General features: G+C 37.7%; 1 protein-coding gene across 3 annotated transcripts in view; it reads left to right on the top strand.

Moving 5' to 3' along the window:
• Positions 1-24,985, top strand: part of dpp10 (dipeptidyl peptidase like 10) — a 172,906-nt gene that overhangs the window by 91,604 nt on the left and 56,317 nt on the right. For all 3 annotated transcript variants that reach the window (XM_077580498.1, XM_077580499.1, XM_077580500.1), the window contains 2 exons: positions 15,463-15,577; positions 19,232-19,327. In XM_077580498.1, the coding sequence (XP_077436624.1) occupies positions 15,463-15,577; positions 19,232-19,327 (211 nt within the window). Of the gene's footprint in view, positions 1-15,462; positions 15,578-19,231; positions 19,328-24,985 lie in introns of those variants that run through there.

Genomic DNA, 24,985 nt, shown 5'->3' with positions numbered 1-24,985 from the left:
TACAAGGCAGATGCCTGGTGCGTAGGGTCTTTTGGGCTCAATGCGGTGCTATTCAATTGTTATTTCCTCCATTTTATCCCACAAAAGCAGCCCACAATTTAGATGGATCAAACCACCCATTTACAATATAGACAGTTAACTGAACTAATCAACATCAGTGGCAAAGCTATGTGGGTGCCACGGGTGGCCAGGTGTCATGTCCGAATACATGTTTTTAAAGAATCTATCTTTAGAATAGAACATTTCATTCTTATTGATATGAATTAATATTTTCACACTATAAGTAGCAAAAAAATTATAATACTGAGAAGTCATAGTCTATCATATAGTCATGGTTTCATGAAATAAAATGCACACATATCCAGAACCTTGCTGAACACATTCATAATACAATACAATTATTATTATTATTTTTTAATTAATCAGGGACACATTCAGAGTGTGCTGCCAGTTGGGTTTCTGAACTGGTCTGAACCAATGACCCACTTTTTCCCATGGTCATTAAAGGTAGGCTAAGCAGTTTTTAAAATGCTAGTAAGATTTGAATATAGCCTCACTTCACTCCCTGCCCCTGCACCGTCCTCTTGTGTTTCTGTGCAAAAGAAGGCAGCTCACTAATGTGCACGGTGACACACCAAGACAGCTACATGGCTAGCATGATCTATTCCTGATGGAATATGGCAAAAAATTACTTGTTTATGTTGTATTATCATATTTTTTGGTGTACACTCAATGAAATAATATAGTATAAGAGCAATATATATACACACACATGCACAGTATTTTATATAACAATTTGAGTGAGAACAGTAATGATGGTGGTTGCAGCCGTATGCATCAGATCTAGGACACCAGCATTTATTCCAGAGAGCGTTCCAGTTCCTTCTTAACTTTATTTGCTAACTGGAGTTTCTGTAAATAAGAACCTACAGTTTAACAGTATCCTTTGTGAGAGTCTGCTTATCCCACGAGGATCTGTGAGTGGTGGTGCGTGTAAGGAAATGACTGACACACTTTTTGGTCATACATTCTCACTGCCACAACTTGTAAAATAATAATTCAAAAATAAATTAAAGACATAAGATGGTACTAGAGAATTATCATTTAAAAAAAGATCCTTTTAAGAATTTTCCACTGTCTGGTCATACAGACAGTTTTAATATGAGGTTGTTGTTTTTTTCTTTAACTGCAAAACTCTACCTTTAAGTCTTTGCCTATTTAAACATGACAACTCCATTCATGAAATCGTATGTAGTCCACAATTCACCACTTATGTCACTACACTCACTTGTATTTCTGTTCCTTTTATTCTTTGTCCTCTTCAGATAGTGCTAAAACATGTATAAAGTTGTATTATGCATCATGGGTTCATGCAGTTATGCAATTTACACGAACTAATATTGTCCATATAAAGAATACGCAATATATTTGTAAATATATGTTTCACATTCTTATGGTTGTTGGATTATTTTGGCTTGGTAATTTTAATAACTAGTTCGCAAGATGAAAAGTTTGGTCAAGCCTGAACTAAACTGTTGCACGTTTCTGGTTCCAATGCCAATATCTGATGATCTGTAAAAAATAAAATAAAAAATGTGTTAATTATTTGCTGTCTGTGACACACTGTAGCAGTCTGCAACCCACCAGTGGAGAATCACTGCATAATGATGAATCCATCCAGTCAAATTAATTCGGGGCATTCAGAGGTGCTGCAATTCATTGTAGCAGCACAGTTATGTCTTAAAGGCTATTTTTTGACTGCCATATATGGATTATGAAATGTACTGGAGATATTTTAGTGGCATTGCAATTGTAGTTGGCTTGGATGAGCTCCAGACCCTGCAACCCAGAATGAATGGATGAATGAATAAATATTTTATGTTCGGCTGCATACACAACACAGAAAAGAAAACAAACTTTGAACAAATCAATCAACCAAAAAAGGTACTGTATAGGCTGAAGCATCTGTCTTATTATTTTCTAGCCTCTACAGTCCAATGAGTCACATAAAATTACAACAATACAAAATAATTTACTACATTCATTACATTGAATGAATCTTCAGTAATTGTGTCTACTTCCAAAGATAAGGTAAATCCAAGTCAATAGCATTCCAGAATTTGTGGCAGTACGACACAAGTTTCATATGAAAAAGAGGGGCCCCGCAAAGCAAGTTTGTTAAGCACAGTTTTATGCCTACAAGGAGAGAAGTGTGATTGTTTTAAAAGTATCTCACCTGGACCAGACCAATGGCAGTATCCTTGAGGGTAATGTTTTCAATGTTAAATATAACGGAAGGACAGCATTTGCAGCTAGAACATTGTCATTTCCTATTGACATGAAGATCAATTTCAAATGTTAAGCCTCCAGCAAGAGCGTGGCCTTGTCTGTCCATAAATCTTAGGGTAGAGAGAAATGAGAAATTTCACATCTTATCTTAAATAAGCCCATACAAGTAGCATTGTTTAGTTTTTTTTTTTTTTTTGGACTAAATGTCATTTAAATAAAACATGTCTGTAATGCTTCTTGTCATTGTTCATACACTTTTCAAGGGCAATCCAGAAGAGCGTAATCCCACAGCTATAATCCACCTCCTCCTGCTCTGTACCTACATGAGTCAATTATTACACTGTATGTATTGTAATAAATAAATGATGCAGGATCTTAAAAATTAAAAACCTAGCACAGCATTGATGTTCATGCTTATATTGGTTGGGCTTTTATTTTGAAGTTTGCGTGTTGCCATGCATGTTATGAACAAGCATTCTGGTGACCGGTTTAACTTTATTCTATGCGTGAAAACATGAAATACAGCACTGCAATATTGTTATGGTAAATTTTTTATCAAGTTTTGTGTGATAGGTCCAGGCATGACTTATAGGGTAAGGCACAATAATTACCTCAATTATCCAACCAGGGATTGAGTTAGACGATTTAAATGTATAGTCGGAAGGATTTGTTTTTGCCTGTCTAGGAGCTTTCTGGGTGGAGACTTAACGTTTTCCTTCCACAGCCAATCCACGGAGGCAAGCTTCTATCAGTGGTATTTGCAAATTCAACTGTTCCTGATTGGTGGGCTGGTTTCACGCTTGTTCCTGGTTTGCTGCTGTCCTCAGCTTCCTCGCGCAAACAGCAATGGAAAAACGTCAAACCATACCTTTAAACTGAGTACACAAATGACAATCGGCCAAACCTGAGCCTTTTTCTTAAACTCCAATCAACGTCAGCCAAGGCCAGATTCTCGAATGTCTGTCAAAAATGATCCAAAGCGATTATCCTGTGGTGTGGAGCGTGTGAAGAGTGAATTTTCTCTCCTCAATCTGCTCAGCGAAGGCCTTTACAACCACAAATCTTTGTGGTCAACACCAGGTTTGGCTGAGCCAAGGATTTTGCAATTGTGGCGAGTGTTTAAAGATGAATAAGGAAGTGACTTAACCATGTTTTTTTGCTAGTGTTTGAGTGTTTCTCATGTATGACAATACAAATGACACGTTTGCAACTGCAACATTGTTACCATATAAACTACAGCTTCTTCCATTGCTTCTTTTCTTACTACTCTTGCTTTTATCAGGTACTCTTTGGCAACAATATTCATGTAGCATCTCATATGTCTTGGTACGACAAAAGATTACTTGTGCAAGAGAGGAGACAATTGTCGGTGGTGATTTAGTTTTGTGTGTGGTGTGATGTTTTGGTCATCTGGAGTACACCACATGTTATAGTTTCTTTTCTAGGTATGTGTTGGGTCTCTCATTCTAAAAATCTGTGCTACGTTTAAAGCTCCCAGACGCAGAAAATTTAATTTCAAATCGCTACTGCTATCTGTTGATGAAAAATGAAACTGCACACACCCTTCTTCACGTATACAATGCGCAGATGAGGCCACTGGATAAGAGTGCGGGAAATTCGAACCCGAATCCAGTCTGAAAACTATTGGCCATAGGCTTGCAGGAGTACCCATTGTGAACAGCCAAGGTGTTAATCTGCTAATTAGAAGATGTTTCAGTCATAAATGGCTTGATATGTTTGGCCAAATTGTTACAGAGAACAGCTTTAAGTTTTTTGTGAACGTCTCTGCTTTTAATATATATTTTTTATTTATTTATGTTTTTATTGTTGCTATTGTAGGAAGAGTTTGGTGAAGAAGAGCTTGACTGGGCTGGATAAAGGATATCTTTATTGACAGACTCAAGTGCATTAAAACAAACAAACAAACAATACAACAAAACACAAGAAACCCAACACACTGGAATAAGCACAAAAAAATAACCCTTGGTTTAAAAAACATACAGTTCATGTAACCAGTATTTCCAGAACATTGAAGTGTACCTAAAATCACCTAAAGACGGATCATTTATCAACTTTATAATTCCGTCAGATCTGTTAATTCTGCACATTAATTTATTTATAAAATCCCTAACAGCGCATGAAATGTTGGAACATTTGAAGTAACAAAGATGATACCATAAATGCATCAACTTAATTAATCAGCTTTGGGGTGAAATAGCATGGCTCTTGTCATTCGCATTGATGACCTCACAATTATTATTATTTTTTTATGAATGGGCAAAATTCCTTATAACAAAGTCGTTACTTTTATTTTTTCATTTTCAGTTCTGGTAGAAGACATGGCCAAGTTTCCAAATGGTTATTTTTGTACATTTTTATTTTTTGTTATTTTTCTTGTGAATCTGACATACCTCTTAAAGAGGTGTCAGACTAGTCATGTCTCATTAGAATTCCTGCATTGATCCTTACCATCATTTGCCTCCTTCACCTGACGAATAATTGATTCAATTGATGGTATTGGTTCAGTGGAGATCCAGGTAGAGTTACTGCTGCTATAACTGCTGTTATAATTAAAGACACCTCATCAGTGCATGCTGTTCTAAGGTAAGATTGTTTGAAAGAAAAATAGAAAGAAACATTGCAGTCCAAACACCCATGCTTGATTATTCCAGCCACTTAAAGCCACATCTGTTTTCCATGATTTGTATGTGTGTATCGTCACTTGTCTTTTAGCTTTTAATGCTAACCTTGCCAGCAAGATGAATTTTCGCAGTATTTGTCAGTTCACAAACTCCAAAGAATACATCTCGCACCGCTCCCGCTGATACGTTTTCAGCCGAGCTTTTTTAGGTTGGACCAATCAGGCGTTGTTTAGGCAGGACAAACCCAATAAGCGCCGATGGCGGGGGGAAACAAACAAACAAACAAATCTAACAGACGAATGGACGCTGCAATTAATTATGTTCTTCCAGAATTACTCACCGTTTTCTTGTTGAATTTGAACAGTGAGAGGCGTTTCGGGCATTTTTATCTGGTAAAGATATTCATGGAGGACGTGAGTAGTTGAGGGATGGTGGACACAAATGCAGGGAAGTAAGGCAGTGAGACGGGAATAAAGTGCAACTGTCAACTGCTTCTCTGAGGAAGCTAGTGGGTTGTTTCAATGCGCGAAACTGGACAGTCATTGGATAAATGCTGGGCTTTATCTCACCCCTCGGACGCTCAGCGTCTCTGGGAGTCAATTAAAACAGCGGGCTGGCCTGGACGCTCGACTTCTGCATGATGATTGGATAATTTGTCTAAAGCGGAATTGACAGTGAAATAAGCGGATCAGCAATCTTGAAATACAAGTTTTTCATTCCGCTGTTCTGAACTGACCAGAAACTTTATCAATGCCTGGCGACTTTGTCTTTGCTAAAAACTACTGCAGTTTCTTTCTCCAATAAGTAAAACCCCCATGCACCAACCCCCCTTCCACGACTCACAGCCGGTCAGTCAGACGGTACCCTTGCAACTCCTGCTAGCAAGCTGCCATCATGGCAGGTAATATGAATGTTGTCGACAAGATTTTGGTGAACCCATTTGATAGTCTTCCTTACTAAGAGAAAAATAGAGTAAATAAACATAATGATTTGGCCAGAAAAAAAATTTGCTTCTACTCCGTGAATGACCAGCAGCCGCCACTCATGCTAACTCCCTGCTAGAGTTGTACCATTATACAAAATGTATGCATATTTATTGCCAATTCTTACTTCTATCATTTATTTGAAGAACGTCATACATTTTCTTGATGATGATAGTGACAGAGGTACAACTAGGTAGATAGATGTGTGGGATATGGACACTAAATTTACATCACAATATAGGCAATCTTATATCACAATAATGATATATGTCTCGATAAAATATTTTGCCTTAAAATTACATAAAAATAACAAAAATATTTTTGGGGGTGTATACTGTATTCATTTCCATATTTTACCCAAGCAAACAAATCTAATGGCCAAATAGATACCCAAAATATCTGTTAGTGTAACCAATTTTCAAGGAATGCAGTAAGGTGCAAATAATTAAAATAAATACAATTCAGTACTTCAAGTAGCTAATATTCAAGTTGAGAGAGAGGTAGAGAGAGAGAGAGAGAGAGAGAGAGAGAGAGAGAGAGAGAGAGAGAGAGAGAGAGAGAGAGACCTGCTGCGTGGCTTGCCTTTGCGAAGAACTGCAATCTTTTTTTTTTGGTTAAAATTTGACCTCTGCAATTGGAATTGGTATCTTGTTCAAGGACACCACATCTGTGTGTGCGTGCGAAGGAAGTGGTGGTCTTGGTGGGGGGGGGGGGGGGCGGTTGATGTTGAACCGGGGTCCCCACGGTGAATGGTGATTATTATGTGATTATTATATGATTATTATTCATGTGATTATCCCTCATTCTGTTGTGAGATGCCGTCAAAGATTGACTCCATTTCTACGCTCCTGTAGATGTTTTATCAGGTTCAACACTGATTGTTTTGATGTTGACAGCACAATCACTACCGGCAAACATTCTTTGCATTATATTACAATGTGTGGGCCTTTACCTTATGCCTGTATCAAGAGTTTTTTTTGTATGTTCAACCTCTGAACATGTTGGGCTCCTCCAGCGTTGTTGCTGATGACTGCCCTACCCAGGGTTGAGGAATCAGGAAGTAAAAACCCTGAACCAGTTTGGGTTTAGCTACAGGTGCTTCTAATCAAAAGGTGGAGACGAGCTTGTTTACCTGACAGTTGAGTTGAAGCACCTATGGCTAAAGCTGATAGACATTTACAAATGTTTTCAATGTTACTTTCCGAAACGCTGTTGTCATAAAATATCACATTATTTTCCATTTTATACGATACGATACGATACGATATACTTTTATTTTCCCCGTGGGGAACTTTTTCCTGGACTCCGTCCAGCTGCAGTTTACAGTAAGGAAAAAAACAACAGAATAGAAAGAGATAAAATCAAAATTAAATAAGAAGTGCAGCAGTAGTTTACAGTAAGAAAAACAACAGAATAGAGAGAGATAATTAAAATAAATAAGAAGTGCAGCAATAAGTAGAAGTCTTCACAGAAGTATACATGTGTAGAGAAGTGCATACATGAGGACTGTACACACCCATATACACACACACACTCCTATATATATATATTGCACCACTTAGTTAATGTCGGTTATTAAGCAGTTTGATGGATGTCGGCAGGAATGAGTTCTTGTAGCGGTTCAGCCTGGCTCTGGTGGTCCTGAATCTCCTGCCGGAAGGCAGTAGCTGGAGCTCATGATGCAGAATGTGAGTCGGGTCATTAACAATTTTCTGTGCCAGTCCGGTGACGGACCGCTCATAAAGCATCTGTAGGGAAGGATGATTCCTGACCCCCATGATCTTCATGGCAGTCCGCACCAGACCGGCAATCTGTGACCTTGACTGCACAGTCAGGTTGCCGTACCAGGCCGCAATGCCGTATCTGATGATACTTTCCAATGCAGCCCGGTAGAACAACAGCATGATCCTCTGCTCCACTCCATAGACCCTAAGTCTGCGTAAGAAATAGAGACGCTGTTGGAGTTTGGAGCAGAGACTTCCAACGTGTACCCTCCAGCTGAGTGTGTTGTCGATGTGGACCCCCAGATACCTGTATGAAGCCACCTGGCTGTTGTGATTGCCTTTAATGACGACTGGCCTGTGGTCACCAGCAGTTTTTGGATCAAATATCACCTCCTCTGTCTTCCCCACATTGAGCACAAGATGATTCTGGTCACACCACTGGACAAATTTCTCTATTTCTGAGAAATAGTCCAGTGGGCTACCGCCGGCCTGCAGCAAGCTGACGATAGCTGTGTCATCAGAGAACTTAATGATAAAGTTCTCAGGGTGTGATGTCACACAATCATTTGTGTACAATGTGAAGAGGACCGGGGAGCTGACGCAGCCCTGTGGGGCGCCTGTGCTTATCAATCTGGGTTCCGAGAGGGAGCTGTTGACCCTGACTTGCTGTGTGCGCTGTGTCAGGAAGGAGTGATACCACCTTGAGATGTACGGGTTCACATTCATCTCCTTCAGTTTACCCAAAAGCAGGTGCGACTGCATTGTGTTGAACGCTGAGCTAAAGTCAACGAACAACACACGTGCATAAGCTTTAGGGACGTCCAGATGTTTGCTGACCAGATGTGTGATGCTGTTGATAGCATCGTCAGTGCCGCGACCCCGCTTGTAGGCAAACTGAAGGGAGTCTAAGTGTGCATCCACCTCCCCCCTGAGCAGAGTCACCATCAGCCTCTCGAAGCACTTCATAACAATGGAAGTTAGAGCCACAGGCCTGAAGTCATTATTGACCACAGGACATTGTTTTTTAGGAACCGGGGTGATTACTGATTTTTTCCAGAGACTGGGAATGGAGTGTGAGTCCACAGATCTCTCTAAGATGGGCTGCCATGCCGCTGTGAGCTCCTCTGCACAGGATTTTAGCAGAAAGGCAGATATCCCATCCGGTCCTGAGGCCTTTTTTGTGCAGACAGACCTAAAAGCAGATTGGACATCATGGGGATGAATCACCAGCCTTGAGTCCTGCTCATTCACTGAAATGGACCTCAGGACCTCCCCACATTCAGAGGAGAAGTCCTGGGTTTCGAATCTTAAATAAAAGTCATTCAGCTCCCTTGCCTTCTGGAGGTCATTTAGGGTGCTGAGACCTTTTTGAGCAGGAGTCAAGTTGGTGATCCTCCTCATGGTGTCCCACATTTTCTTAGAGTTGTTAGCAGCAAAGTGTTGTTCTATAGTCTCTTTGTGCTTCCTTTTTGCTTCTTTAAGCATGTGTTTGAGTTCTTTTTGAACCAGTTTGAGCTGGGCTCTGTCCTGGTTCTTAAATGCCCTTTTTTGCGGTTAATACAGTCTTTAACCTCCTTAGTAATGTACGTTTTTTTGTTGGGGTAAAAAGTTATTTCCTTTGTTGGTATGATGTTGTCCACACAGAATTGAATATAGTCAGTTACAGTCACAGCAGCAGTATCCATATCCAGCCCATAAAAGGTATTCCACTCCGTACATAGGAAACATCCTTTAAGGGTCTCAATGCTGTCTTGAGACCAGATTTTAACAGTCTTTCTTTGTGGTTTGCTGCGTTTGAGAGCTGTTTTGTAGGTGGGGATGAGGTGAATTGTGTTGTGGTCTGAGTTGGAGAGGGGGGGGGGGGGGGGGGGCTCTACTCACATATGCGTTCTTCACGTTCCCAAAGCATTTGTCCAGGACTCTGTCTCCCCTTGTTCCACATTTTACATACCGATGAAAACCCGGGAGAGACAGCTCCAATTTGCAGTGGTTGAGGTCCCCTAAGATGAAAACCGGGGCCTCCGTGCACCATCGCAGTTGTTGTTGAACGCAGTCGGAGATGAAGGCGGCGGCGCTGGCGGCGTTCCCGCTGGGCGGAACTTACACGGCGCAGAGGAAAATGTTTCCAAACTCCCTCGGCAGGTAGCCCGGCCTCAGACTTAGGCAGAGAAGCTCCACGTCGGGGGTGCTGGTGATCTGCCGCACCGCGTAATTTAACCTTTCTTTGAAATAACTAAATGCATTAGAGAATGTGTTGTGCTGTTGCACAGAACTGAGCCTTCATTTGAAATAAATGAACACATTAGAAATCACTTATACACAGACAAAAAATATATACCGTACAGGCAAAAATAAGAACCCTAACACCAGTTACATGTGTTGGTGGCGTCTTCGTAATGCTGACCACTCTATTCATTTGACCCCAATATGTCCTCTAGTTAGTTAGTACACACACACACTATACATTTATTTATTCTCCCGGTTGAGGTTCATCGAGGTAATGACTGTGATAAAGCTCATTTGCTGTGTCATGACTTCTCGTAGAAAACCGTTTATCAGGTTCTAATCTATGCCTTGACACACCCTATAAAAGAATTATATTTTTTGACAATCGGTCCAAAGTCTTAATGTCTCTATGACTTCTCATAGTTGTGTTATTAAACTGAGGATATTTTAAATTGGCAACTCATAAATGAGATAGAACGTGGAAATTAGTGTGAGAAAGATTTTACTCTGTGGAGACAAATTTAGAATACCTGTAGCTGTGCAATGTGCTATTTGTCCTTCATGGAATGAAGGAATTGAGCATGTCTAAAATAGGGATACTGATCCTTACAGATAGGGGACAGTTTTGTGTGGCTTACTACAAAATATGGAGTGGCTTCACCTTTTAAATAAATAAATAAATAAATAAATACATACATGCAAACATTTTGTTCGACCTTCCTTCTTCTGTATGAAAGGATGACAATTCCAAAATAAATATATTTCAAATGAACCTGGAAATTAATGTATGAAATTAATTGACGAAAATGAATAATTATTGTTTTTATATATATATATAAATGTAAGATAAAGTTTCAGTTAATTTCCCTTAAAAAAAATACATTTTCATTTGTATTTTCTTTCATTTCTGAATGTTTTTTTTCTTCAATTCTAGTATAGATCATTTTGCTACTTTTTGTTATCAATAATAACCTTGGCAACTGACTACAATGGATTTAATGGACTAATTGGGAGAAGTTTGTTAGAGCCAATTGTCTGTTACATCAAAGTATTGATTCTCATTAGAGATGTCACGATCAAGATTTTTTGGGCTTCCAATCCCTTTTTTTTTTAGATGTGCGGTTTCCGATACCGATCAGATCCTTTATTTATTTATTTATTTTACTTCAACCCTAAGAAGTGGAAGGAATCTTACATGGATTGAAAGGATTGTTGTATAGCTGTAATGTAGTGTCAAGAAGGAAGCTACTCCAAAAGTCCATGTGAAAGCCAATGTTTTCCACTGCTATATAAAAACACATCCTTAAAAAAAAAAAAATTAAAGAAGAAAAAAGAAAAGATAAAAGAAAAGAAAGAGCTCATATTGGGGAAAAAAATCACAATATTGTGTTTATTGTCATGTGCTTCTTTTGGCTAAGTATCATGGTCTACAAGGGGGGGGGCTATTGGTGTCTGCAGGGCTCTACACTAACTTTTAAACAATTTTTTTTCAGTTGGTCACACTGCACAGGATTTGGTTGCACCATTTTTTGGGGAGGTGCAGCATGGTCATATTTGCTATTTTACAATCATCTCAATTTGCATACTGTATGTTCATATGACGTAAAGATTGACAGTGACTCAAGATATATTTGCAAGATATTTTACTGTAACAAGAACTGTCTGCAACAAGCAGCGGCTGGCAAAACAAGTCAATTATTTTATATAACTTTAAAAGAAAACATTGAGGGGGAAAAATGCTTTTCTTTTATGTGAACATTATTTTGTTCAACACAGAGGGACCAGCTCTTATAGTGAGGCATTCCAACCATGTTCTCCTTTGGAAAACCACACAATTGACATTGAAGCTCAGATAACTGGTGAACATAAAACTGCTATACTGTTGACGCATATGTGGTAAATTGGTCGCAGTGTCGAACCCTGCTGTCTGATCTGTGCTCTCCTCTCCAGCCCCCAAATCCTTTAATTAGAAATTTGAAGGAGCGGCGGCTAAGATTTAGGAATGGCGGAGCGCCGCCGCTGAATGAATAGAACTGAATCGCTTGTCCATGTAGTTCACAATGCTGTGTTTGGCTGAAGTGGGGGCGAAAAATACAGTTTTTTGGCAGAAGCGTTGAAAAGTGTTTGCTGGTATGATGGATTTATGGGAGTAATAACCGCTGCAGTATGCCCAGTTAGAACATAGTTTTATCGATGTAAGCAATTATCAGACGACATGTAAATGTCTCGTCTATACAATGCTATATAGCAGTCATAGTCATAATTATACAAACAGTATAGTTCAAAGAGTACAAGTAACATTAACCTCAATGTACATAAATGACCTGCAATCACTAGTAACACTTAATATTGAGGCACTTACTTGCTAATGTATGCACATGTGAATTGAGTTGATTTGTGGAGAAACTCAAATGTGGTACATTCCACTTCATCTAGCCATTTACTTGAATGGTGGCCAATTTGTCGATTAAACAAGAAATTTTCTAATTTAGCACAATATTACCTTATCAATTCTCTTTTGAATATTTCATTAATTGGAGGTAAGGTTTAATTGCTGTATAAGTAGTCCCTGTGGTATAAAATTCATTAGTTGTTTTTCATTTCTTCAAAGTGAACAACACAAACTAAAGCACCACATTAGATGCCCGTGGTGCTGTAAATTACATTTTGCAGCGAATCATATAGCGACATATTTATGCTTTCGATATGTGCTGTGTTCCAGCAAGCAACGATTGCAAGGGTAATAAAAAATAAAATAAGGGGATAGCATAACCAAATATGAAATCAAGCCTTTTATTCCAAAGATTAATTTCTAATTAGATCATGTTTTCTCCTCCCCTCTGTCCAATTGTGCTTTAGTAGTGGATTGTGTTTCACCTGCAGGGTTTTATGGGTAATTGAGGGCAGAAAGCCTGCAGAGATAAGATATTTATATGAGGGAGGTATAATTTATCTTATCACTGACAGCATATGGGGTGGAAGATGCCATTTGAGACACAAAGGCTCAGACATGGAGTTGGAGGATGGAATTGCAAATGTTGCTGTTTTCTCACCAGATAATAACATACACGATATGCTTCATGGTCAATCAGATAGTGCAAACAAGCTTTCCGCACTCGGTTTGATCAATGGTGCCCTTTAATGCATATGCATGCAGCATCCCTTCGATTGCATAGATGTAGATTTGAGGGTCAACAGCCAACTCAAATTCTGAGCAGGTTCAAGCTCAGACGTATATTTGGGCAGTGGGTTTTTATGTCCGCTATACATCACAACAATGGATTTTAATTGCTTGAAATATCTGAGTAAAATATAGACTTCATTTATGGTATTAACAAAAATATGACGTAATGCAGCAATTCCATAAAATTACATCTATTTCCATGCTCTTAAAAAGATCTAGACATTTAACAAAGGTTCTAAATCAAACCATAGTAATGGAACTTTGCCTTTAAAGTCTATAGATATTATTATGTTTTGAGACATTATTGGTATATGCTGTGAAGTGCGATCCTACCAAATTTGTAGTATTTAAGTGAATGCATACAGAATTCATCGTTATGCCAATTTTTGTCAACTCTTGGCATATGAAGCCCTTTGAGACTCTTGTGATTAAGTGCTACTGTATACAAATGCATTTCACTTGACTACTCATGTTAGCTGTCACATAATCAATAAACATGAATTAGCCTGTTCACTTGGAACTGATTCATACACATACCATAACACTGTATGACCGTAAGATGCCTGACTCATGATGTGTTATGCACAGCTGTATGAGAGATGTTCATTTCCTTCTTCACAATTTTCAGTCACTTCACAACATTCTGATGCAAATTGGTCTTGGTTTCATCTTTACAAAGAATCTGATTCCAGAACTAGATTCAGACTCTAGATTTAAACTTTTGTACTGCTTGCACTGGTGCAGCAATTTCTTTTTCCTTGGGTGCGTCAGCACAAAATTTAGGGGCACCAAAATCTTCCACCACATCACATTTAACTAGGGCTGTGTTTTCATAGCCCAATATCAATTCATAAAAGCATGTATCAATACTTTTAATGCAGCTTTGCCCCCCATAAATGGATGTGCCTTGTGTGCCGCAGGAAAATTTATATCACAAAAAACGAAAACCACAGAAATATACGACGGCATATTAGGGCCACGTATAAATATTTATTTTTAGAGGGGGGTAATATGCAGAGAAAAAAAACTCGCAAATTTGCCACTGTGGAAAATTTATAAAGTGGCAGATTTGTGAGAAAAAACTCTAATGTGAGGATTTGTTGGTGGTTAATGGGATACTGTTTATAAAATGAAAAAGCTGGATGGGGACGGATTAATTTTAAATTTAAACTTTACTCGTCATACGCGGCAGCTAGAGCGACAACCTTTTGTTATTCAAAGTACCCCAAAAAGGAGCCCAGTGCTTACAAAGAAAGGAAACAGCTCCAGCATGAGCTGCTCCAAGCTGCTGATTGCTGTATAACATAAAAAATGGGCTGCGTTTAAATGCAGGTGGATCGCGGGTCTACCTCTCGAAAAATACATATACACAAACACACACTTTTGACAGCTTCAGGTTCTGGTTGGATAAAATTTCCATGACGGAAAAGCTTTTCATTTGACAGTAGTTTTAAATGGCTTACCTTAACAAAAATTCCATGTCGCATTGGTACAATCCTGGACAGCTGTTTATTGTGCAACTTGCTTTTCTAAATAGAAAATCCTTGTCAAAGCTACTAGCTACATGCTATCTGCTGCACGTCCACAAGACTATGGACTTCTTCCACATTAGCACCTGTGCCCCCTGCTTTGGCATGGATATCTATGGCAATGAAGGCCACCAATGGATATGCATGATTTCTTCTTTATTTTCATGGTTGGCGGGTGCTTTTGGTGCATTACAGCCACCTTATTAAACGGAGTGCATGCATGTGGCAGTAATTAAATTGTACATCAAATGAACACAAATGCCCCCCAAAAGAAATAAGTTAAGAATAGTACATAAAAACACAAAACGTGGATGCATAATTGTACTATGGTTGTGTCTCTAATGATACAAGTAGATTTGTTTTTGTTTTGCAACCACTGGAGCATTAGCATATAAACTGTCACAGGAATGTGAATGTCATGATTTGCCAGAGCGCTTTTGTCTGTGCTGTGGTTGTAAATGATTTAAATTGTTATTGATTGTTTTGATCAGGTCATGTTCAATAAAACATACATGATTAATGTAACTGCACTGGATTTAAAAAAAAAAATTGACTAATGCCCCAAGTTACAGCAAAATGTTTCTACCATTTGCAGCATTAGTATGTCTGTGAATGTCTTCCGCATAAAAGTAAAATTGGTACTGCATGAAATACTTGACTGACCACTCACCACATTTATTATCCATACTTGCCAGGTGCTAGTTAATTAGTAGCAAAGTAAGGTCGATTGTCTCTTGTCTTTTAAAACAAAGGGAATGGAAGGTGTTTTCTCAGGCTGAAGTGCGTCTTTATTTTTTATTCCTGGTAAATATTGACTTTATTGTACAGTATGTGACTGCTGAAAAGGGCTGTTCAATGTTTACTGACCTCCATTTCTCACTGCAGGACCTCGGTGGGGTGAGTCCACCTCAAAGGAACTGGAAGGGGATCGCCATTGCCTTGCTGGTCATCCTCGTGGTTTGCTCCCTCATCACTATGTCAGTCATCGTCCTCACGCCAGGTAAAAGTCATTGTCAGACTCCGCATTCTGGTTCTGCAATATATTTTCTGTACATACATCAAGCAAAGCACTTTGCCTTAAAAACACCACAGCGAGACAAGTGGATGTATGAAGATATATGCTGTATACATAACTAGGCAGAATTTTGGCACGTTTGCCAACTTTGTTTATAACGTGTTAATTTATTGATTGGTAGTTCAAGCAACTATAGTATTAACTATGTAAATAGTGTTTTAACTCAGATCACTTTATAATTTCATGTTATAATCTTACTGGCATTTACTACTGCTGTTTTCTGAACCTGTCTTCTCTAAAAGCCATTGTGATAAAGAGATTAAATAAAAACAGGGTCTAAAATGTAGAAGAGGCATTTGATACTCATCTATCCATCATTTTATTTACTGCTTATCCTGTTTAAAGACACTGGCAGGCCGAATCCCAGATAAAACCGAGATTAAACCCAGATCTGATCCTAAATTGGGTATTTCAAAACACATTTAATCTTGAAAATTAAAATCCAGATTTGGACATCCAATCCTGCCTTTAATCCAGATTTGAGCCCATGTTGAGTATTTCACAATTTAAATCCCAAATCTCTGATCAGTTTGATCCTGCAAGATAGCATTAAATTAATCCCACCGCGGGGTAGGACTCGACTGTGATCCTATGTATTAGCTTCATATATACTCATCAATAAATAGCCTGTAGGTATCTCTTGTATTCTCTGAAGTAATAGTGTTAAGAGATATTCTTAATAAATGAAACATCATTGTGTACTTTTTTTTTTTACTGAAAAATTCCCAATTCCACAAATGTAAATAATAATAATAATAATAATAACAATAACAATAATAATAATAATAATAAATTAAACAAAACTTAAAAGGGGAAGTCAACCCCAAAATTTGCGTATTATGTGTGTATGTGTATATTCAGATTAGCATTGCGTTTGCCCTCAGCAACTGTGATGCCAACTGTGACAGAACACACTCTCTGTCCCCTGTTTGTGATCCTGGGGGTGGGGTGCTCCTAGGGGTGGGATGCATTTGGAAATCTCAATCCAACAGGATCAGGATTAGTCTGATCCAATCTAGCAGAAAAATTAGATTTGGAAATCTGGATTAAAATTTTTGAAATCCTGGGCCCAAGTGACTAAATTCTAGGGCAAGATAATAACAATACTAACTACATGCAGCTGGTGTGCATTTGATCAGGTATCAAAAGGCATAGCACACACAAGCGAAAACTTTTGATACGCCAAAACGTTATGCAGATTGTTCTCAACTTGTTCACGGGAGATGCCTACAGCATAATTAGCATTAGCATTAGCATGTGGTGGACATGGTCTGTTTCTTGGGGAGTTGGCTGTGACAGGACGTCCGACGACCTTGGGTGATCCTTAAGGCCTCTCGAATTCAGATGTCCACTTTTGCCCATGCATCATTGATAAAGATGGAGCATCATCCCCTAATATGGCAAGCATTTCATCATGAATCTCTTTTTCTCTTTTCTGCCCACACATCGATCATGTTACAGTGCCAAATTTGATAAATTTTCACAAAATCGCATATCTCATGTACCACTTTTCCGAGACCTCAATTATTTATCCAATGTGGGGTTTATATGGAAGAAAAATATAAAGTTACACAGGGATACTTGACTCATTGAGCCATTTTCAACATTAAGAAGATAATATTTTGTCTATAATTAATGTAAGTTATCACATTAATTATAGACAAAATATTATCTTCTTAATTATCATTATTTTCCATGAATAATAGTAATAATAATAATAATTAAAGCTGTCAAACGATTACATTTTTTAATCAGATTAATCACATCTTAGAATTTTGATTAATCATGATTAATCGCTTATTTAGAAAGGCTTTTTTATCAACATTTTTTTGCCCGTCAAATTTAAAGAGGACCTTTAAATTATTTTGACATTTAATGTTTTGAGGACGTCTTCAACATTTTTTGATACACTGCACACGCTCATCCTCTTTTTCTAATTAGTTAATTACTTGCATAGTTTAAAATGGGGAAAAAATAGTTTGATATGAACAAATATTCTGAATGTCTTACGCAAACATTTGTCAAATGCTTTACTTTAATGCATTTAGTTATGTTTATTGCTCAAAACACAACCTACCTTTAACGTCACCATCCGCTGTCAGCTAAAGCTTCATCTGTGGTCAAAATTAATAGTGTGATTAATCTGAGTTAATGCATGATTAATGCGATATTTTTTTAATTAATTAATTAGTTAATGCTTTAACTTTGATAGCACTAATAATATAAAAGTATTTTTTCCACTTGCTGTTGACTGAAGATGACATCACCTGTGCTGAGGAATTCACGGCTCACCTTTTTTTCTGGGTTTGGTTAGCAAACTGGTGACACAGGTGATGTCATCTTCAGTCAACAGCAGGTGGAAAATTTACTTTTTAAAGGTATTAATTGTTCATGAAAAATAATAAAGTTATCACATTAATTATAGACAAAATATAATCTTATTACTGTTGAAAGTGGCTCAAAGAGTCAAGTATCCCTTTAACAGCAATAAATGTTGATTGTAACACACCACAAATTCCATTGTGCCGCAACTCTTTTTTAGTCAACCTGTAAACTTTTCAGCTCACCCACCCAGGTAGGTAGCCTATCTGTCTGCTAATTAAGAGGGGCCAGTCTAAAAAAAGAAGAAAATAAATATAAACTATATTATTTAAGTTTCACACCATTCGAAAAGCAGTAATTTCATTTTGAGTTTTGATGAGCCAACATTTCAATATAAATGAAAATGTTGTTGCTTTCTTCACTTTCAATTACGTTTAAAGTGTGTGTGAAATTATTCAGATATTTCTAAAACAAATGTTTAGCACTTTATATTCCAAAGTGAAACATTTTCTGGGACATGATGGTGACTGTCGGAGAAATTATTCCTATTTCACACATGATCATGGAAATTCAGTATACATTATTGTTTTGCGGGTTTTAGTTCCAGTCTTAATTTAAATTATTTTAACAATATTGCCAATAGCTGGCAAATGGACTTCTGAATTAACCATTACAATGGGTCACAATGTAAACCCTTTATTTTAGAGCAACCGTCAGAAAATTACAAGTCCCAGTTGACTCTATTATCATTTATTATCATTGAGCAAGGAACTGATAACTGTACTCTGTATTGCTTCTGGGACCTTGTATGACAAAATCGGTGAGAATCAATAGGAGTGTACACAGCAATGCAGAAAAAATCTCATCCCTTTGAAACACCTATACTTTGACAATTGCTTTTTGAATGGAATAGAAATGCACGCTGACGTCAACAGAGGATAACGCTGGACAGTGGAAGGAATACAGAAAATAAAAGACTAAGAAACACCCAATATTGTTACTCGCATAGTCTTCGTCAAACTGTTTAAAAAGATGGATCATTTTCAAAATTATTTGGATTAGCTAGCAGGGTAACATCAACATTAACGGGCAGCTTTCCTGAGAGCTAAAATCTGGATCAGAATTTCAAACAGCTATGCAAAATCACCAATTTTCATTTGTCATGATATACAGTACTTCCCAACAGGGTTAACGGCCATTGCATCTTGGTGAATCATGTCAGCGAAAAGAATCTTAATGCATGCTTTATATTTGCAGTTGATACTCATGCTGGAAGTGACACCAAACTGACTGTGGAGGATCTCTTTAAGCCAGAGTTCAAGGTCCATGACCCAAAGGCTAATTGGATCAATGGTGAGTCATACAGTTGGCATGGAAGGCCTTGCTTGTTAGTCCTTAATCAGCTACTCCGTATTTCTTTTCAAGATTCTTCATTATGACAAGGGCTGGATTAGCAAATTTTTCCTGGCCCATATTTTATGGTACATATCCGACTTAAATGCGCTGTGACAATTTTCAATCTGTATGCACACTTCTCTGCTCTGTTATAAGAAAGGACTAGAGCGATCTGCTTTGTCACTAACATCCACTGTTCGAATTTATTTTCCTGTTTGTTGTTTACGTTGGATTTATTACATATTTGCCAGAAGGGGATTGTATGGTGAGCTTGGATAGTCTTAGCTTGAAATAGATCGTATGATGTGAATGTGATCTGATTATGCTTTACCTAGATTGAGGAAGAAGATCATGTTACGTCAAAGAGAGACGATGGGCAGGATTGTGGCATTCCTGTATTGCTCTCTGTCCGTCTCTTCCAATGCTTCTCTGACTTTGCCTCTTTGCCCACAAACTGTATAAGCGTAACTCCATGCCTCAGGGCAGGAGAAAGAAGCAAGGCCGGCTTCCATCAATATTTCATTCCCCAGTGACATTTTTCCACTATCTTCACAACACCATCTCATTCTCTGAGCTGACCTTAGGCTAGAAAGGGACAACTGATGTTGTGCGATGAGGCAATCTGTAAAAACAGCTTTGCAGGTTGGTTTATGGATGATGGATAAAATAAACTGCTGGCCAATGAGGAAAGATAGCAGACAGATGGGTGAGAGTACAGTTTGATCACCAGGATTTGGAGCAACAATGTGACTTTTTTTTAAGAGACTTTAGGGGATTTAGCTAGAAGTGGTCTTAAATTTAGAATCACGTTGATATCATCATATTTGCGGTAGTTTGTTGTATCACAGATTTGGAGAATTCAGGTCTAGAAAGTAAACACCCTGCCATAGATTGGCTGTAGCCACTGGTGCTTCTACTCTACCGACAGGTAACAAGCTTGTTTGCTGGTCGAGTAGAAGCACCTATGGCTAAAGCCAAACTTGCATATTATCATTTGCTATTTCTCAATATCAAGAACACAGAGTACGTTGTTTTGACGCAACGAGTACATTCTTGGCAAGCCCGGTCTCAAGAACGTACTTCCCAAGCACGCATTTCTCGCATATTTCCATAATTCATCGCAGTTACTGTATATCCTGTGACTAGATTTCAATGAATTTGTACTACTATTTCGATGTTTCCAGATGTGTTACCTTACTTGTGATTTTGTGAGACGTCATCAATGGCGGCCCGAGTACTGTTCCAATCGAAAGTATGCATAAGCCAAGACCACACGGAATTCCCGGATGTCATTCTTTTTTGCTATTTTAAACCAAGGATGCATCGGTTGTTGCTTGGTGAAGGCTTGGCTGGGAAAATATCCCAAGATGCATTTCGTACTTCAAGGAACGAGTGGCAGTGGAGGAGCATCACGTTTGTAAGTAATCCTCCCCTTTCATGAGCATAAATAATAATAAATAACTTAACGTGTAAAGTACAACTTTATTAAATCTAGTCCTTTTTTTTTAATACAACTAAGTTTAACAACTGCAATTTACAATATCATATATAAATATATTAATTTATATTAAATATGATTTACTATTTACACACATTCAAAGATCATTTTTATAGATGCACCACAATTTCAGGAGAATCTGAACAAAACCTGCAATTCACATCGGTGTCTTTCCAGAATTTTTTTTTTTCAATATAATCCTAAATTGGATAAATCCCATATATAATTTCAAATTATACTTTTTTAATACATTACTCTCAATTATATAAGATCTAGTTACGTGGTGCACAGTTACAGCAATGCGTCAGAACCAGGAAGCTCGCATTAAGAACAACATTCAGGTATTTCGTCCGTTCTTTGCTCTTGTTTTTTGCGTACTTTCAATTGGAATAGTACTTGGACCGCCACTGATGATGTTTCACAAGATCACAAGGATGTAAGTGCGGACAAGAATACATATTGAGAAACGGCTATTGAAGCTCAAATGACTGATGAAAATAAAATTGTTATACTATGACTTCTTGTTCAGTGTTTGCATGTTAAAAGGGGACTAATGTAAAGTCAATCCAGTTTTTGGTGGCAAATGTTATAAGAATTATATATAAGAAATGCAGGTTTATTCTTGATTTTTGATTCATTTATATACCATTCACTAGAATTGACGATGGAAGCCTAGTTATTAGATGAGGTATTGTAAAAACAAGTGACTAGATGTTACCATAGATTGAATTTGTAATTAGGTAAAATAGCAAAGTGATTTCACCCCCATCATTCCTCTTGATGTATATCAGCTTTTATAGATTGATAGAAAGCCCACATTGTCTACATATTTGCAATTTTTAACATTTAATGGATTGATGGACTTCTTTCTGTGTGCATATGAAATGTACGACTGCATTTCAATGCACCTCACGTCTCACAAGAGACATCAATGTTTACATTCCCATTAGCTGCTAACGCCGAAGACTTGTGCCGTATCGTACAATGATGGCGTAATAAATGTGCGGTTTCTTGGCATCCTTAATTGACATTTGAATATGATTTCGGGATGGCATTGTGTTCATCTTGGTAGTCGAGACAGGCCCCCCACCACATTATATGGCATTGACGTCCATGTATTATTTGATAGCCTTTTAATCTGAAGTTGGCTTTAGAAGCATGTGGTGGCTAGTTTGACTCGTCGTAAACAGCAAACACTGTAAATGTTTGTGGTAAATTGGCCGCAGTGTCGACCCCTGCTCCCTCTCTGGTGGTCTTTTTCACCATGCATCGGGTGTAACGCAGCGTGGCTGCACTCTTCTCCAGCCTCCAACTGCTTTAATTGGAAATTTGTGGCTACGATTAAGGAATGGCGGGCAGCCGCCACTGAATGAATGGAACATAAACGCTGGAAGGCTTATCATCTTTCACAATATTGCATCAAAAATGAAAGAATACTGTAATGGACATGCTTGAAAAGACCAATACAGCCTCAAAGTTGTAGGATAAAGAGAATACCAATGTCAAAATGTTCATATTTTTAGTTCAGCAGCACACTGTTTTCCTCTCTGCAAGTGACATCATTACCACAGTAGCAAATTTGCGGGCTTAAAGAGCACATTTAGCCTGGTTTGTTAAAAAGTGACAAATAGAAACAGCAACTGTCAGGCTGTCAGCATCTAAGTGTGCAGATCTTTTCGTCTTTTAAACCGCCTTTGAAAAGTAATCTGACATATTTTGCCATCTTGCTTGCTTAGGGTTAGGGTTAATTGTTGCTGCTGATAGCTTGACTAGTTTTGTCCACGGTGTACACACGAGGAATTTTTGAAACAAGGTACTTTCTATTTCATACATTTGTAACATTAGACATTAAATATCATGTAGGAATCAACGTACAGTACACCCTTTTCTACAACATTTCGGTACCAGTAAACGTCCATAAAATGTTTTTATTTTAATTTTATTTTTTTATGACTGTGTATATAATACAATGGGACAATTTTGGATCACTTTATATGGGGGAAAAAGTGTCTTTTTATGAGATCTTATGGTAGTTAATTTAAGTACAAGCTAAAAATGGCTGTCATTGTGTTTTCATTAGTCATGTATTGCTACAAGATTTCTGTGTGTCAGGCAAAGGAGTTTTTCCTCATTTAGTGAGTAATTAATTGCCCTGAGCTGGTGGAGATTAGCCAACAACTCACCTTGATGTTCTTTCATTTTCTGAATTAACTACCAACCCCAATTCCAGTGAACTTGGACCACTGTGTAAAACATAAAGAAAAACAGAATATAATGATTTGCAAATCTTTTTCAACCATATTCAGTTGAATACACTTCAAAGACAAGATATTTGATTGTTCAAACTGATAAATTTCATTCTGATTGTTTGGGCAACTACAGTATTCATTCATTTTCAATTTGACGCCTGCAACACTCAAAAAAGCGGGGAGAGACATGGGGCATCTTTACCATTGTGTTCCATCACCTTTCCTTTTGTCAACACTCAGTAAGCAATTTGAAATTGGAAACGCTGATTGTTGAAGCTTTGTAGGTGGAATTCTTTCTCATTTTTGCTTGCTTGCACATTATTTGCTCACAGGGTTGTTGACAGTGGTGAATCTTGACCCATCGTTGCTTGTGAACATTCTTCTGTGTTAATTTGGAATTGCTGGATCTGGTAGCTCCCGTTAATTACCAGACTCTCTGGCCTGTGAAATAAATTGTGCTTATTTGTTAAATATTTGTGCATTTGTCACATAAATCAGACTATTGGAGCATTTACTGTTATATTACTTTTATACACTCTTTTGCTCAAAACTGCTGTCTTGTGCAAGTTGTAAACAGAGCATGATAGATCGCAGGGAGACGCATGAGGACATGATTTACAGTACTGGGAGAATTAAAGGCTGAACTTTTCATCATTCAGCCATTAAACTATTATTCATACCACTTATCCTTGACAGTTCCTGGCTGATATAGTGAGAGAAGTGAGTTCTGTCCTTTATAGACTGCCAGTCCATCACAGGGATCGCGCAAAGACAGTCGTAATTATTTACATTCACCCTTACAGGAAATGTTATCGCTGAAAGATCAAGAGTGGTGTTATAGTTGCGCCTGCAGTGCTAACACATGCCGGTGAGGGGAACCAAATAAACATTTGACATTTGATTTCCTTGGGGAATATCCCATCTTTAAGGTCACTATAAGGCTTTGACATTTTACTTTCTTATGTCCTTGCTACTGTATCATCTCAGATAGGGAGCCTACTTTAGAAGATGGAAGTCCATGATGAATTAATCATGGCAGGTTTAAATATAGACATCCAGGGGAAAAAGCAGATGTGTAATATCGCTTAGGCCTCTCTTCTCATATCCTGTGATATAATCTGACTAATTACTGTATGTATCTTGGTGGATTGGGTAATCTTCTTGCATTATTTGCTTGTTGTATTCTCACTGAGTTTGACAAGGAACATGAATGTGCATCGATAGGCCACAAGTTAGCACATTTTCTCAATAACAATAAGTAGGACAACTATAGTTTTATATTTTTGAATAAATATATGTGTTTATGATGTACCCAAAAAGGTAGGCAATTGTAGCAAGAAAATGATCAATACACACATAACTCTTCTTGTCTTCATTCATTTGTATTGAGTCACATGACATCAACTGCAGTGATTTGGCACAGATTACAATGTACAGTACATGGTATTTTAGTATTCAACTCAGGATCCCTGTACTCCTGATTAGTTTATATTTTAGTTTACATACTCAACATTATAAATCTGCAGTCATGTGATCACTTTTAATCTTAAAGTCCCTGTATAATAATATAAACTAGTGCTGTCCGACGATTAAAAAAATAATCTAATTAATTACAGGATTTTTAAGTAATCAATTTTAATCTCATATCTGCATAAGGTCCCGAAATAAAGAATTTGAATTCCTGGACATTACAAAATTGCAGTGCATGACTAATCAATTAAATACACCAAGAAGAGAATATTTGAAATCCACCTTTTTATTGTCGAAGTGGGCTTCATAAATGAAATTCAAAAGAATAGATTTAAGAACATCAACAAACCAATTAGGTCAGGCATTATTTTAAAAGATAATCTAATCTTCCAGAAGATG

The sequence above is a fragment of the Vanacampus margaritifer genome, chromosome 11 (assembly GCF_051991255.1).
Source record: "Vanacampus margaritifer isolate UIUO_Vmar chromosome 11, RoL_Vmar_1.0, whole genome shotgun sequence".
Classification (NCBI taxonomy): Eukaryota; Metazoa; Chordata; class Actinopteri; order Syngnathiformes; family Syngnathidae; genus Vanacampus; species Vanacampus margaritifer.
The sequence above is the reverse complement of the archived record's forward strand: the minus strand, read 5'-3'. Positions and strand labels throughout refer to the sequence as shown.